Source organism: Danio rerio, chromosome 8 (genome assembly GCF_049306965.1).
Source record: "Danio rerio strain Tuebingen ecotype United States chromosome 8, GRCz12tu, whole genome shotgun sequence".
Classification (NCBI taxonomy): domain Eukaryota; kingdom Metazoa; phylum Chordata; class Actinopteri; order Cypriniformes; family Danionidae; genus Danio; species Danio rerio.
This window is the reverse complement of record NC_133183.1, coordinates 8,134,573-8,147,160: the sequence shown is the minus strand read 5'-3', so window position 1 is coordinate 8,147,160 and position 12,588 is coordinate 8,134,573. Positions and strand designations below refer to the sequence as shown.

Here is a 12,588-nt window from a genome sequence, read left to right as displayed (position 1 = left end):
TAAGAAATCATTTTAAGGTCGATATTATTAGCCCGACTGTCTACAGAACAAAGCATCGTTATACAATAATTTGAATACAATTATTTATTTAAAAAAAAAAAATAAACGAGGCTTATAATTCAGGGCGGCTAATAATGAGCATGTGATATTCTGTTGTGCGGCGGTGCGAAAAGGGGCGGGATTAAACAAGCTTTTTAGACATTTAAAAAAGCGAGTGATTGCTCCATGTTTTAAATTTCTGTCCAGACATATCATGTTTTAATCCTCGATTGGTCTCACGCTGTCAAGTGATGCGATTTCGCAGGTCAGAGTTCACCAAGCTTTAACTTTGTATCGCAGCAACCTGCGAAATTTGACACATGACCCTGCGTTTCCAGTCTGACGCATTCGCGTGCATATGAATGGAAGTCTATAGGGAGAAAAGTCAAACGTGACCATAGCTTAGTTCTGACTTGATCTGTGTATGTATATTTACTACAGGTGATCTCCAATTAAGCTGCTGAAACATCTCAAGAATGATCAGTGAAAACAGAATGTACCTGAGCTCAATTTAGAACTTCTGTACATGTGATTTTATTATTTTTTTGTGTTTTGTTTTTCACTATTATTATTATTATTTTTATAAATTTGCAACAATTTCAAGAAATCGTTTTTCACATTTTCATTATGGGGTATTGTGTGTTGAATTTAGAGGAAACAAACAAATTGAATCCATTTTGGAATAAGGCTGTAACATAAATAAAAAAAAAAATGTGGAAAAAGTGAAGCACTAAGAATACGTTCCGGATGCAATATATAAATAAATCCTTTTTTTTCTTTATTAAAATATAATTATTTTGGGATTGCAAGGTGGCTCAGTTGTAAACACTGTAGCCTCACAGCAAGAAGGTCTTTGGTTTGGGTCCCGGCTGGGGCAGTTGGCATTTCTGTGTAGAGTTTGCATGTTCTCCCTGTGTTGGCCTGTGTTTCCTTCGTGGTTGCTTCGGTTTTTCACAAGTCTAAAGACATGCGCCTGGGGAATTGGATGAACTACATTAGCCATAGTGTATGAGTGTGTATGGATGTTTCTTAGTACTGGGTTGCTGCTGGAAGGGCATCCGCTGCGTAAAACGTATGCTGGAATAGTTGGTGGTTCATTCCACTGTCAACCTCTGAAGTACAGACTAATCTGAAGGAAAATTAATGATTGTATATAATTTTTTTTATTATCAATATGGAAAAAAAAATATTTTATTTATTCATTTATTTATTTGTGGATGAGAGTCTACCATTCAAATGGTTTGAGAGAATATTTAGAAAATATTTGTTTTTAAATGAGGATAATTTGTAACATTTGATTTATACAGTAAATTCTGCTCTCTATTTATTTATTGTACAGTTGTCACAATAATATTATGCTATTGTCATAATAAAAAAATAACTATTAATAATAATTAAGGCCCAAAAATATTTTAATAAACTAAAAGCATTCTGGTACATGCTTTTAAATATATTTTAAAGAATGTTAAGAAATGAAAATGGATATAATAAGATGATCATATATGTTTTTTTTTCCATCTGATTTAATTAATGAAGTGTTTAACAAACTAATCACATCATTTACATAGAAATTCTAAACCTTTTGTATCACTGGGAGTTTAAATAGGTTAATGCATTGAACTGTCGAATGAGGACACAAGCTCAGGCATTATTAATGCAATATAAATACTCTTGGAAACAGTGTCCTTTGTGAAAAGTGCTTTATGAATAAGATTTACTTGAGGCAAAAACAGGAACAGGATGTGTCATATCATTTTCACATATCAAAAATATCTTTCTAGCCCTTGTGCAGTTGCTCAGACAGCTCTTTTTATACTCAGAATAAGATAAATAAAAACACGTGCCGTCAGGTTCATTAAACTAATGATTGGAAAAATGTAATGAATTTGCTGATATAAACATATAGAAACATAAATATACATATATAAACACAATTGATCATACACCCAATTTAAAGACCCTGAATAATGGTGTAGAAACAGTTTCTAGCATGTAAAAAAATATAATAATTACTTCATGATAATATGATGTACAAAGGCTGAAGCGGTAATATCATGTAAAATACTATCATAATTTGTATCTTTTCTATAATTTCATATTTTTAGTATTTTATTGTAGTATGTTATTTGCTAATTACAATTTTGCAATATTAAATTTTTTACAGTATATTTACATTTTTAAAAACAATTTAACAATTAAAAAAAATGAATGTAGGCTAATTAATAATTTATTCAAAATAATTCTTATACAAAACCGCCCTATATAGTAAACAACTATTTGGATACCCCTTAAGTTTTTACTTTCAATCTTAAATAGACTGAGCCGCTTGTTTTAAAGTAATTAAAAAGTTAGTTAATATATTCACATGACCATAATCTCAAAAAGCGCACAATATTCCACTTGCAAATGTGTGTAAAACACACACTCGTACAAAGCTATCAAAAACAAAAGATTCATTGGATTTACTACATTTTTTAAGGTGGTTGCAAGCAATTTATATGGGCCATATACAGTTGTAGTCAACATTATTAGCCCTCCTGATTGATTAGCCCCCTTTTATATTTTTTCCCTAATCTATATTTAAAAGATTCTTTTCAACATGTTTCTAAACAATTTAAGAGCCCTTTAGATCATGTGTCGGACTGTTTCTCTGTGTTTTGCTGGTAATGTCTTTTTAAATAAATATTTTTTTAGGCCTAATTAATTATTCATTTATTATTTATGTACAATAATTAAGACATAAAATGAGATAGTAAAATATGTTCAACAACAAAAATGTAAATAAACGTAAATGAAAAAGCTTTAATTATTGACTGTCTTAGTCCTATCACTTTAAAATAACAAAAAATATACATCTCCCTATATTTATGCTAAAACACTGCATTTTTTAATTTATTTATTTACTTATTTATTTATGGCCACTTATTTGTATGTATGTTTGTACTTTCATTTTGGTGTCTTATTTCTTTAATTTTACTTTTGAAAATGAATCCTTTTTTCACTTAACAAGATTACAATGATAATAAAGCTTGTTAACAAGTATTAATGAATAATGGAGGAATAATAATGCTGTTTCGTTATTTCATCTTTATTTAAAAGTAGCTGATTATACAGCTACTGTATATTTCCATCCATCACATCGCTTTGTGCCCCCAGGCGGCATAGTCGCAAATTGCAAACTAAAAACATGCTCTTAATCCTTTAATGTGTGGTGCTGCCACTTGTGGCGGTAATTTTTATATTTTAATGTCACTCACTGTACTGATTTTATCTTTTATCTTTGCCATGAGGATAGTACATAATATTTGACTAGTTATTTTTTAAGATACTAGTATTCAATTTAGTGACATTTCGAGAGAATCACATGCTTATGATTGCTTGCAGCCTGTCCCGCATTATTCAATTTGTGATTCACCAATCAGGTGATTCTTAAGCCACTATAAATACCCTGAGTTCCATATAACAGCCATCTTTGTTTTGAAGAATCCCCCCTTCCTCCCCTACTCCTCCTCCTTTCCTAGATTGGTGGTACGATGGCCCAGTAGTTAGCACTGTTGCTCCTACAGCAAGAACGTCACTGGTTCTAGTCCTTACCAAGCCAGCTGATGTTTCTGTGCAGAGTTTACATTTTCTTCCCATGCTTACATGGGTTTCCCTCAAGTTCCCAGGTTTCCTCCCACCGTCCAAAACATGCAACTGAAGTTAATTGACTAATCCAAATTGGCACTATAGACATGCTCATAGTAAGTAGCTATCTCTTAAGAGCAATCACTATATGTTCATTAGCTGCTACAGCAGATCTACAGAGATCCCCTCGAGACCCTGAGCTCAAACTCCTCCCCCGCCTTGCAAACAGGAGGGAGCCCCGGGCTCGAGGATCTTATGAGCTCAGGGCTCGCTCCCAGGACAGCATGCTAAACAAGCTTTATAATCAATCATCAGCTAAGTGAGAACTACTATTTTGTTCTCCAGTTAGTTATGGATAAAATATGGTGGTTCTAATAGTTTAATAAAATAGCTCCCATTTTGGGAATCACTGCTGTAGACTATCACAAATAATAATACTACTTAAGGGGGCTGATAATACTGACCATAAAATGAAAAAAATAAAATAAATAAAAATAAAAACTGCTTTCATTCTAGCCAAAATAAAAGAGTTAAGACTTTCTCCAGAAGAAAAAAATATTATAGGAAATATTGTGAATACTGTGGATTTCTTGCTCTGTTAAACATAATTTAGGAAATATTTAAATAAGATTTGCAGGAGGGCTAATAATTCTGACTTCAAATGTAAATTCTGCCACCACTTGCCTTAAATAATCATAAATGCAATGAATGATTTTATTTCAGTGTATAGTACACATTAGCAGATGTCTATCCGTAAAGTGAACATTCCTTAAGTCTCGCACTGGAGTTGCACAGTATTGCAATATTTCCATGTGTGTGTCCCCTGGCAGGACGTCAGCGGTTATACGGGGTATCCATATTTGCTGTCATATGAGAGAGCCGGCCTGTGATCAGAGGCCATCATGCTGACTTCTCTCTGGACTCTGCTGCGCTCTGTGTGAGTGCTGCTCCGTCCCGATCCCACCCGCGACATGTTCCCCGCCGGGCCCACAGCACTGTAATTGAGTCCCGGATGGACGTTGTACTTCGTTACAGAGCGGAAGCTGGAGTATCGGCTTCCTGGACGACTGTCTGGAGCGGCGGCATCCTCCCTAAAGATAAAGATTAAGGTTGGTTTTACATTCACACATTCGTTCACAGTCCCCATGTTGATTACCATGCAACTTTGAATATTCGGTCAGAAATAGCATGCCAGTATTACTTAAAAAACAACATTAGCACTATTTATTTGACTATAAACAATGCTGCACATGTGTTTAGCTGCTAATGTCAGTTCACTATTTAGAATGTGCAAATAATACTTTTTGTATTAGGCCATTTGGGATCAGACCCATTGCAGTTTGCCTATAAAACACAGAGAGGTACTGAAGACGCTGGGCCCTATCATACACCCGGCGCAGTGTGGCGCAAGGCGCGGCGCAACAGTCTTTTGGTAGATTTAGCTTGGTGCAAGAGTTGTTTTGAGGCGTTGCGCTACGCTGTTTAAATAGCAAATGCATTAGCGCTCATTTGTGCGCCCATAGGCGTTCTGGTCTAAAAAGGAAGGCGTTCTGAGGCGTACCGCTGGCGCGTTTCTTTTTTCAGAAACTATAATAGATTTTTCATTCTTACTAAAACTAACCCGGTCTAAACTCCTGCGCAGAGTTGCGCCTCGCTTACGCTCTGCTTAATACACACAAGAGAGCAATAGGCAAATATCTTTACATATGAAAAAATGTAAATATTAAGGATATATATATATATATATATATATATATATATATATATATATATATATATATATATATATATATATATATAGGATATAATAAGAATAGATATAGGATATAAATATAAATGATTAAAATATAACAAAAGATATTATTTTCTAGCCTACATAAATAGGAAAAATCACTGCTTTTAAATGTCTTCATCTCGGGAGGCTTTTTCAGTTCATTTATAACAATTTGCTTTTTGTGTAATGTTATTATTATTAGCAGTATTATTTATTATATAGTCATATTTATATTTGTTTTATTAAAAACAAGCTTAGATTTGCCCACCTGTCAGGTTTTAGACCATATGGGGCACAGCATGTGTTTTAGGATATAACTCAGGTTTTTGAGCACATTTTGTTATTATTATTCATTTATTCGTTTGCTGGAAATTAGAACTGAATTTAGAAATAGATATGAAATGAATATTTGCGCTTAACAAACAAAAGTAATTATTTATAGACTAATTGATGTCTGTGCGTAAAGGTTTCCCTATCCAAGAGCGAATGTGAAAGTAGATCCATTATCTCTCATTCTCACGCTGTAGATGCTCTGTTTAACAGTTTTCTGTTAAAAACTGTTAACTGTTTGCTTGTGAAATGCTCATTTTTTCCACTTGGACTTACTTTGCGTCCTGTATATAGCGAATGTGCTTATGGCGCGACGCAGCTGACTCTTAAAGGGAATGGGAGATGAGACTCTAATTGGTTTATTTTCAGAGCACACCTATAACTCATTAAAAAAATAAACTCAACCCTTTTAGACCATGCACCATAGCGCAAGGCAGATTTTCCGTCCTTAAATTATCAAAAATGCGTTCTGACACGCCCTGAAAGCGTTTGCGCCCTGCGGTTTGCTCTCTGCGCATGGACCGTCAAAATAGAGCGCGCTATTTTAACCTTGCTCCATATGATCAGCAAACACATTTAGCACCCTGGTGCTTTTGCCAGAATTTTATTTATTGATTTTAGTTCAGCTTTTAATACTGTCAAAGTTGACATTTTATCGGATCGATTATTAAAGTTTAAAATTAATGAGCACCTAGTGTTATCGATAAAGGATTTTTAACTGATCGTCCTCAAAGAGTGTCTGCACAGGGTTTAATATCTGAAGTGGTTGTTTTGAACACTGGAGAACCCCAAGGCTGTGTTATATCACCTGCATTGTTTTCGATTTATACAAGTTAAATGAAGATTTCTGAAAGCAACATCACCCTACTCAAGTATGCTGATGACATGGCTGTGGTTGGACTTATCCGCTTGTTAAGTGGTGACGTGTTTGTGACGCATGTAATACTGTTTCCGGGTCCAAGCCACTATTCATTTGAGTGGAGAAATCATTCGTTTATGATAATGTTTTATTCCTATCACACATTAAAGTTGTTTTTATATAAAATCATAGTGTACACAACAATCTCTGGGCTTGCTGCATAACAAATACCAAAAATTTAACAATTTATAAAAAAATTAATCACTTTCTGGCCATCGGATATTAGGCATGGACATATACTGCGATCGTGATTTTCGGAAGCCTTAAATCGCTTTGTAAACGTTTATTATTACTATTTCATGAATCTCCCCATTCAGTTGAATAGAGCACTTGGAGTCGGAAGCTGCTTCGCGTGACGTCACACTTAACAAGCGCATAGTCAAGGGAAAGGAGGAGCTAGAGAGGGCTTTTATTGAGCAGATAGGACATCTGAGGACATGGTGCGAGAAGAGGGCTTTGTCACTTATTGCTTTGAAAACTAAGGAACTAATAAGTAGGCAAGGGCAGCCTATATGTCATCCAGTTACTATTGAGGGTCAACGTTGAGATTGTAAACAGTTTTAAGTATCTGGGAATTATTTTAGATAGTGGCTTAATTTTTGGTGTACACTCAGACTATATCTACAAGAAGGCAACACAGAGACTCTTTCTTTTAAGAAAATTAAATAGTTTTAATGTTAGTAAGGGTATTCTGAGGAAGGTTTATACCAGTCTGGTTGAACGTGTTACCTCTTATATTTCTTGCTGGTACGGACATCTTGGAGCTAGAAGCAAGTATAAACTTGCACAGATAATATGGCTTAATATGGCTAGTAAGATCATAATGGACCCCCAGAAGCAGCTTGTGGAACTGTACAAACCAGATCAGATGGAAAGCCCCACAGATAGTTCAGGGCTCAACTCATCCTCTTTATTATGTATTTGAAAAGCTTCCTTCTGGTAGACGATACAGAGTACCCACAGCAAAAACAAATATTTTTAAGAAATCTTTTATACTGTCTGCCATTACCATACTGAATAAATGACCATGAAGTAGATTGTATGTCTAGGGTTTTGTGTTGGTAATCTGTGGTGTAGGAAGCTTTGTGTTTGTGCTCTGTGTTTGGGTTTTTTGTATTTGTTATGTTTGGGAGGCCAAAAATGAATTTCCACAGGTGTGGGCAATAAAGTTTTCTAATTCTAATAATGAAAATATAATATTAAAGAAAGTCTTTATTTAAAACCATCTTTACCACAATAAGTAGGCCCACACAGAATCTGCGTGTGCAAAATTCCGCAGATTTTCCGCAGAATTCTGCAGATTTTTAGCCCATTATTAATTCTGTTTATTTACCTGAGTAAATGTGTAAATCTGAATTTATTCAGTTTTTATTCAGTAATTTATTACTTTTTATTTCATATATTAAGGTTTTAGTTATGATACTCCGCTGGATACTCCCAAAATAATTCCGCAAAAGTCCGCAGATTTTTACCAAAATTCTCTGCAGAAATAGCAAAAAACGTCCGCAGATTCGGTCTGGCCCTGCCAATAAGATACAGATTTAGGTAAAGATTTATTAAAAGTGAAAGGAAAATATTTAAAGCTTGAAGAGTTTAAATGAATCGTTTAGATTTAAATGCAATTGCATAGTAAAAACCCCAACATTTTGAATATTTTTCTTTACCTCTGTTATGCTCCCCTTAGGCTTCATCTGTTCGATTTTAAGATAAGGTAAAAACATTTCAAATAACATTTCAAATAAACATTTTATGTTAGTATGTTCATTCATTTTCTTTTTGTCTTAGTCCCTTTATTAATCAGGGATTGCGACAGCAGCATGAATTGCTAACTTAGCACATGCTTTCGCAGCTCATGCCCTTCCACCCAATACACACTCTCACACACACTACGGCCAATAAGACCTATAGTGCATGTCTTTGGAGTTGTGGGGGAAACTGGAGCACCCGGAGGAAACCCATGCCAACACGGGGAGAACATGCAAACTCCACAAAAATGTCAGCAGACCCAGCCAAGGGTCAAACCAGCGACTTTCTTGCTGTGAGGCAATTGTGCTACCCACTGCACCACCGTGTTGCTCCATGTTAGTATATTTTCACATGTAAAATGTTGCATTTAATATCTTGATGCTAAGCTGAATTTTCAACATCATTATTACTCTGCAGTGTTACATAATCACTCAGAAGTTTGATTAAATTCATGTAATATTTAAAATATTTCAGTAATTTTTGGTGGGCGCGGTGGCTTAGTGGGTAGCGATGTTGCCTCACAGCAAAGTAGATCGCTGGTTTGAGCCTTGGCTGGGTCATTTGGCATTTCTTTGTGTGCATGTTCTCCCCATGTTGGAGTGGGTTTCCTCAGGGTGCTTTGGTTTCCCCCACAGTCCAAAGACATGCGCTAGGTCATTTGGGTAAGCTAAATTGTGCATGGTGTATGTGTGTGAATGACAGTGTATGGGTGTTTCCCAGTGATGGGGTGTAGCTGGAAAGGCATCCACAGCATAAAACATGCTGGATAAGTTGGCGGTTCATTCTGCTGTGGCGACTCCTGATCAATAAAGGGACTAAGCCCAAACTCGGTCTTGGAGGGCCGGTGTCCTAAATATTTTAGCTCCAACCTCAATTAAACACACCTGAACCACAGTCAGGCTCTTTCTAGGTATACTAGAAACTTCCAGGGAGGTGCGTTGAAGTAAGTTGGAGCTAAACTATGCAGGACACCGGCCCTCCAGGACTTGAGTTTTAAAAACCCCTGACTAAGCCGAAAAGAAAATGAATGAATGAAATTTGGTGATCAGGAAACGTGTTAATCTTTTTTTTCAATTTTTTTTAAATTATTTATATGGAAAATTAAGTTGTGCTACTTTGATGTATTTATTTATTTATTTATTTATTTAATTTATTTATTTCAAATGATCATTGAAAGGTCGACAAAAGTTATTCAATATGGGAATCAAATCTTGAAGTATTATTAAATAGTTAATCTCAATAAATCTGTTTATTTTGTTTAAAATTCTTGCAGCACAAAATAACTATTCAAAATATTGAGAGACTATTTAGAAAATGTTTGATATTAGGAACATTTGTTACGTTTTTAAATACAGTAAATTCTGCTCTATCTAATGTACAGTTTTCACAACAATATTTATACTTTTTAAAACTGAATTTGAAAATTATAGAATAAAATATTAAAATATAATAAATTGAACACATTAAAATAGTTACAATAAATTTTAATTTGACTATTTTGATCTAAAATAAATCAAATGGGCACTGAATAGAATTTGTAATGCTATATTTGGAAGATAAAGAATTAAGATAAAAGAAAGGTAGGAAGGACTTTATTTGTTTAGTTTTTTGTTTGCTGGTTTGTACAGTATGTGCGATCATGGCCCACACTCCTAATGGCGTTAATGCACCTAGAAGTTGTATGACAACTGCCAATAAAACACATAAGTTGATTTTATCTTCACACATTCATTCACGACCTCTGACACGCTCCCAATATTGTTTACCATGCTATTTTGAATATTCAGTCAGAAATAGCATGCAAATATGCTTTCAAAACAACATTAACACTATTTAATTGACTATGAACAATGTTGTACTTTGATAGTCATGCTCTACTAATATGAGTTCCCCATTTAGAATTGGCAAATAATACTTTTCTGAAAATATAATATTAAGGAGAAAAACCGAATGTGTGAATATAAAACTAACTTTACCCCAATAAGATTTAGAAGAGGAAATATCACGTTCATGTTCCACCATACTTTTTTTTTTTGCATATTAATATTTACATTTTTTATTGTGTATATAGTAGCCTATTGATAACTGAGTTATGTTTAAGTGTAAAATGTCATGGTTTTTGAATGTAAAAGTTTTGACATTAAACCCCAGACTATACACACGTGTGTAAAATTATTTGAACATTTAAAATGCAAACTTATCAGTCTATCCACCGGCCCAACCTAATTTCCTGGAAGATGTCTAAAAATACCAAAAAAGCCGTTTTGAACTTCCTTCTTCCTTTACAAATTTACAGCACATAGATTTGATTATTTACATAATGCCAGCCTATATGGTTTTCAGTGACTGCTTCTGAACAATGTTTACTTTGACATTAGTCAAACACTGTATTTGTAGCTGACGCCTAGAAGAGTTTGGTTCTCGTTGTCATCATTGTAAGGTTGAGGACTCACGCTTGAATTGACATGGTTAACGAGACCATAATTACTGTTTATATTACTGTTTAGCAGTGGCATGCGGCTCAGTGGTTGGCACTGTCACCTCAAAGACTGAAAAGGTCACTGGTTCAACTCCTGGCTGGGCCAGTTGGCATTTCTGTGTGGAGTTTGCATGTTCTCTCTGTGTTAGCATGGGTTTCCTCCGGGTGCTCCAGTTTCCCCCACAGTCCAAGGACATGTGCTATAGGTAAATTAGGTTAACTAATTGGTCGTAGTGTATGAGTGTGTGAGTGCAAGTGTGTATGGATGTTTCCCTGTACTGGGTTGGGGCTAAGTTGGTGGTTCATTTGGCTATGGCGACCTCTAGAAATAGACTAAATGGAAGGAAAGTGAATGACTGATTCGCATATTACAAGCACAGAATCAGAGCGCATTTGATTTCGGATGTGATGGAAGCGGTTGGCCAATCAGAACAGATTGGGACATCTGACCTATAAGATCAGAGTAAGCTGTTGAAGGGGGAGGGATTTATAAAGATCAGATTCTTGAAACATTTCAGATTAACAGTTGAGGAAAAAGGGCTGATGCTGCCGTGTGCATCATGAAAATGAAAGTGTTTTTTGACTTTTGATGTAAATCAACATTTTATTGCAAGAGACCTCCAAAATTAAATAGAGAAACTTAAAAAAGAAACTCACACGCCTATTTACCAGTAATCCATTTGATATCAATTATATTGGGTGTGGTTTTGGATGGTGATTGGCAAATGTATTGACTAGTCAGTCAGGTATTTAAGAAATTTGTTGTTAGCCATTATTTAGTCATGCACTACAATTATGTGCTTCTGCTGGTAAACTTCTGACATTTCAAGGAAACAGTTTGCCAGTATCAAGTCATGTGTCATAATTTAAACAGTTTGATTTTTGAGCAAAACACTGATTTTTAAGTTAATAAATTGATGGTAACACTATTTTTATGCTCCATTTGAGTATTAGTAGACTGTCTGCTCAATGTCTTTTGATACTTCTCCTTTAACTTACTGACTATAAGAAACTTTGCAAGTACATGTCAACTAACACTAAACCTAACCCCAACCTAACAGTCTACTTATAATCCAATGAGAATAAGTTGTCATGTAGATGCAATGTAACTTAAATTCAACAAATGGACCATCAAAATAAAGTGTGACCAAGTAGATAACTTTCACATTGACTCAAAATAAGGTTATTGTAATTATTTAAAACGTACCCCCCCACATATTTATTTCCATTTTTTGAGTGCATAATCCACTAAAATACTTATACTTAAAAAAAAAAAAAACAGTTTTGTTATCTGAATTATCAGCTGTCGTCATGAATTATTAGCCCGCCTTGTTTTTTTGTTTTTTTTACAGATTTTTTTCCAACACATTTCTAAACATAATAGATTTAATAACTCATTCTTAATATCTGATTTATTTTATCCTTGCATTAATGACAGTACATAATATTGTACTAGATTTTTTTTTAATTACTAGTGTTTAGCTTAGTGACATTTAAAAGCTTAACTAGGTTAATCATAGGGGTGTGAACTTATACTGGTCTCACGGTTCGGTTACGATTATAATGCCATCGATTCGGTTCAATTCGATATCACGGTGCATTGACGATGATTTCTATACATAGATTTTTTTCTTCACAACACAAACATTTTTTTTTAATTAAAATCCATAAATA

At 34.6% G+C, this 12,588-nt stretch overlaps 1 protein-coding gene across 2 annotated transcripts in view; it reads right to left on the bottom strand.

Moving 5' to 3' along the window:
* Positions 1 to 1,724: 1,724 nt before the first annotated feature.
* vsig8b (V-set and immunoglobulin domain containing 8b) overlaps positions 1,725 to 12,588 on the bottom strand; it is a 35,295-nt gene continuing 24,431 nt past the window's right edge. Inside the window, exon 8 of one of the 2 annotated variants that reach the window (XM_073909669.1) lies at positions 1,725 to 4,757. In XM_073909669.1, coding sequence (XP_073765770.1) covers positions 4,508 to 4,757 — 250 coding nt within the window. In that variant the 3' untranslated portion in view covers positions 1,725 to 4,507. The remainder of the gene's footprint in view (positions 4,758 to 12,588) is intronic. The other variant, NM_001130781.2, reaches the window with a different exon arrangement.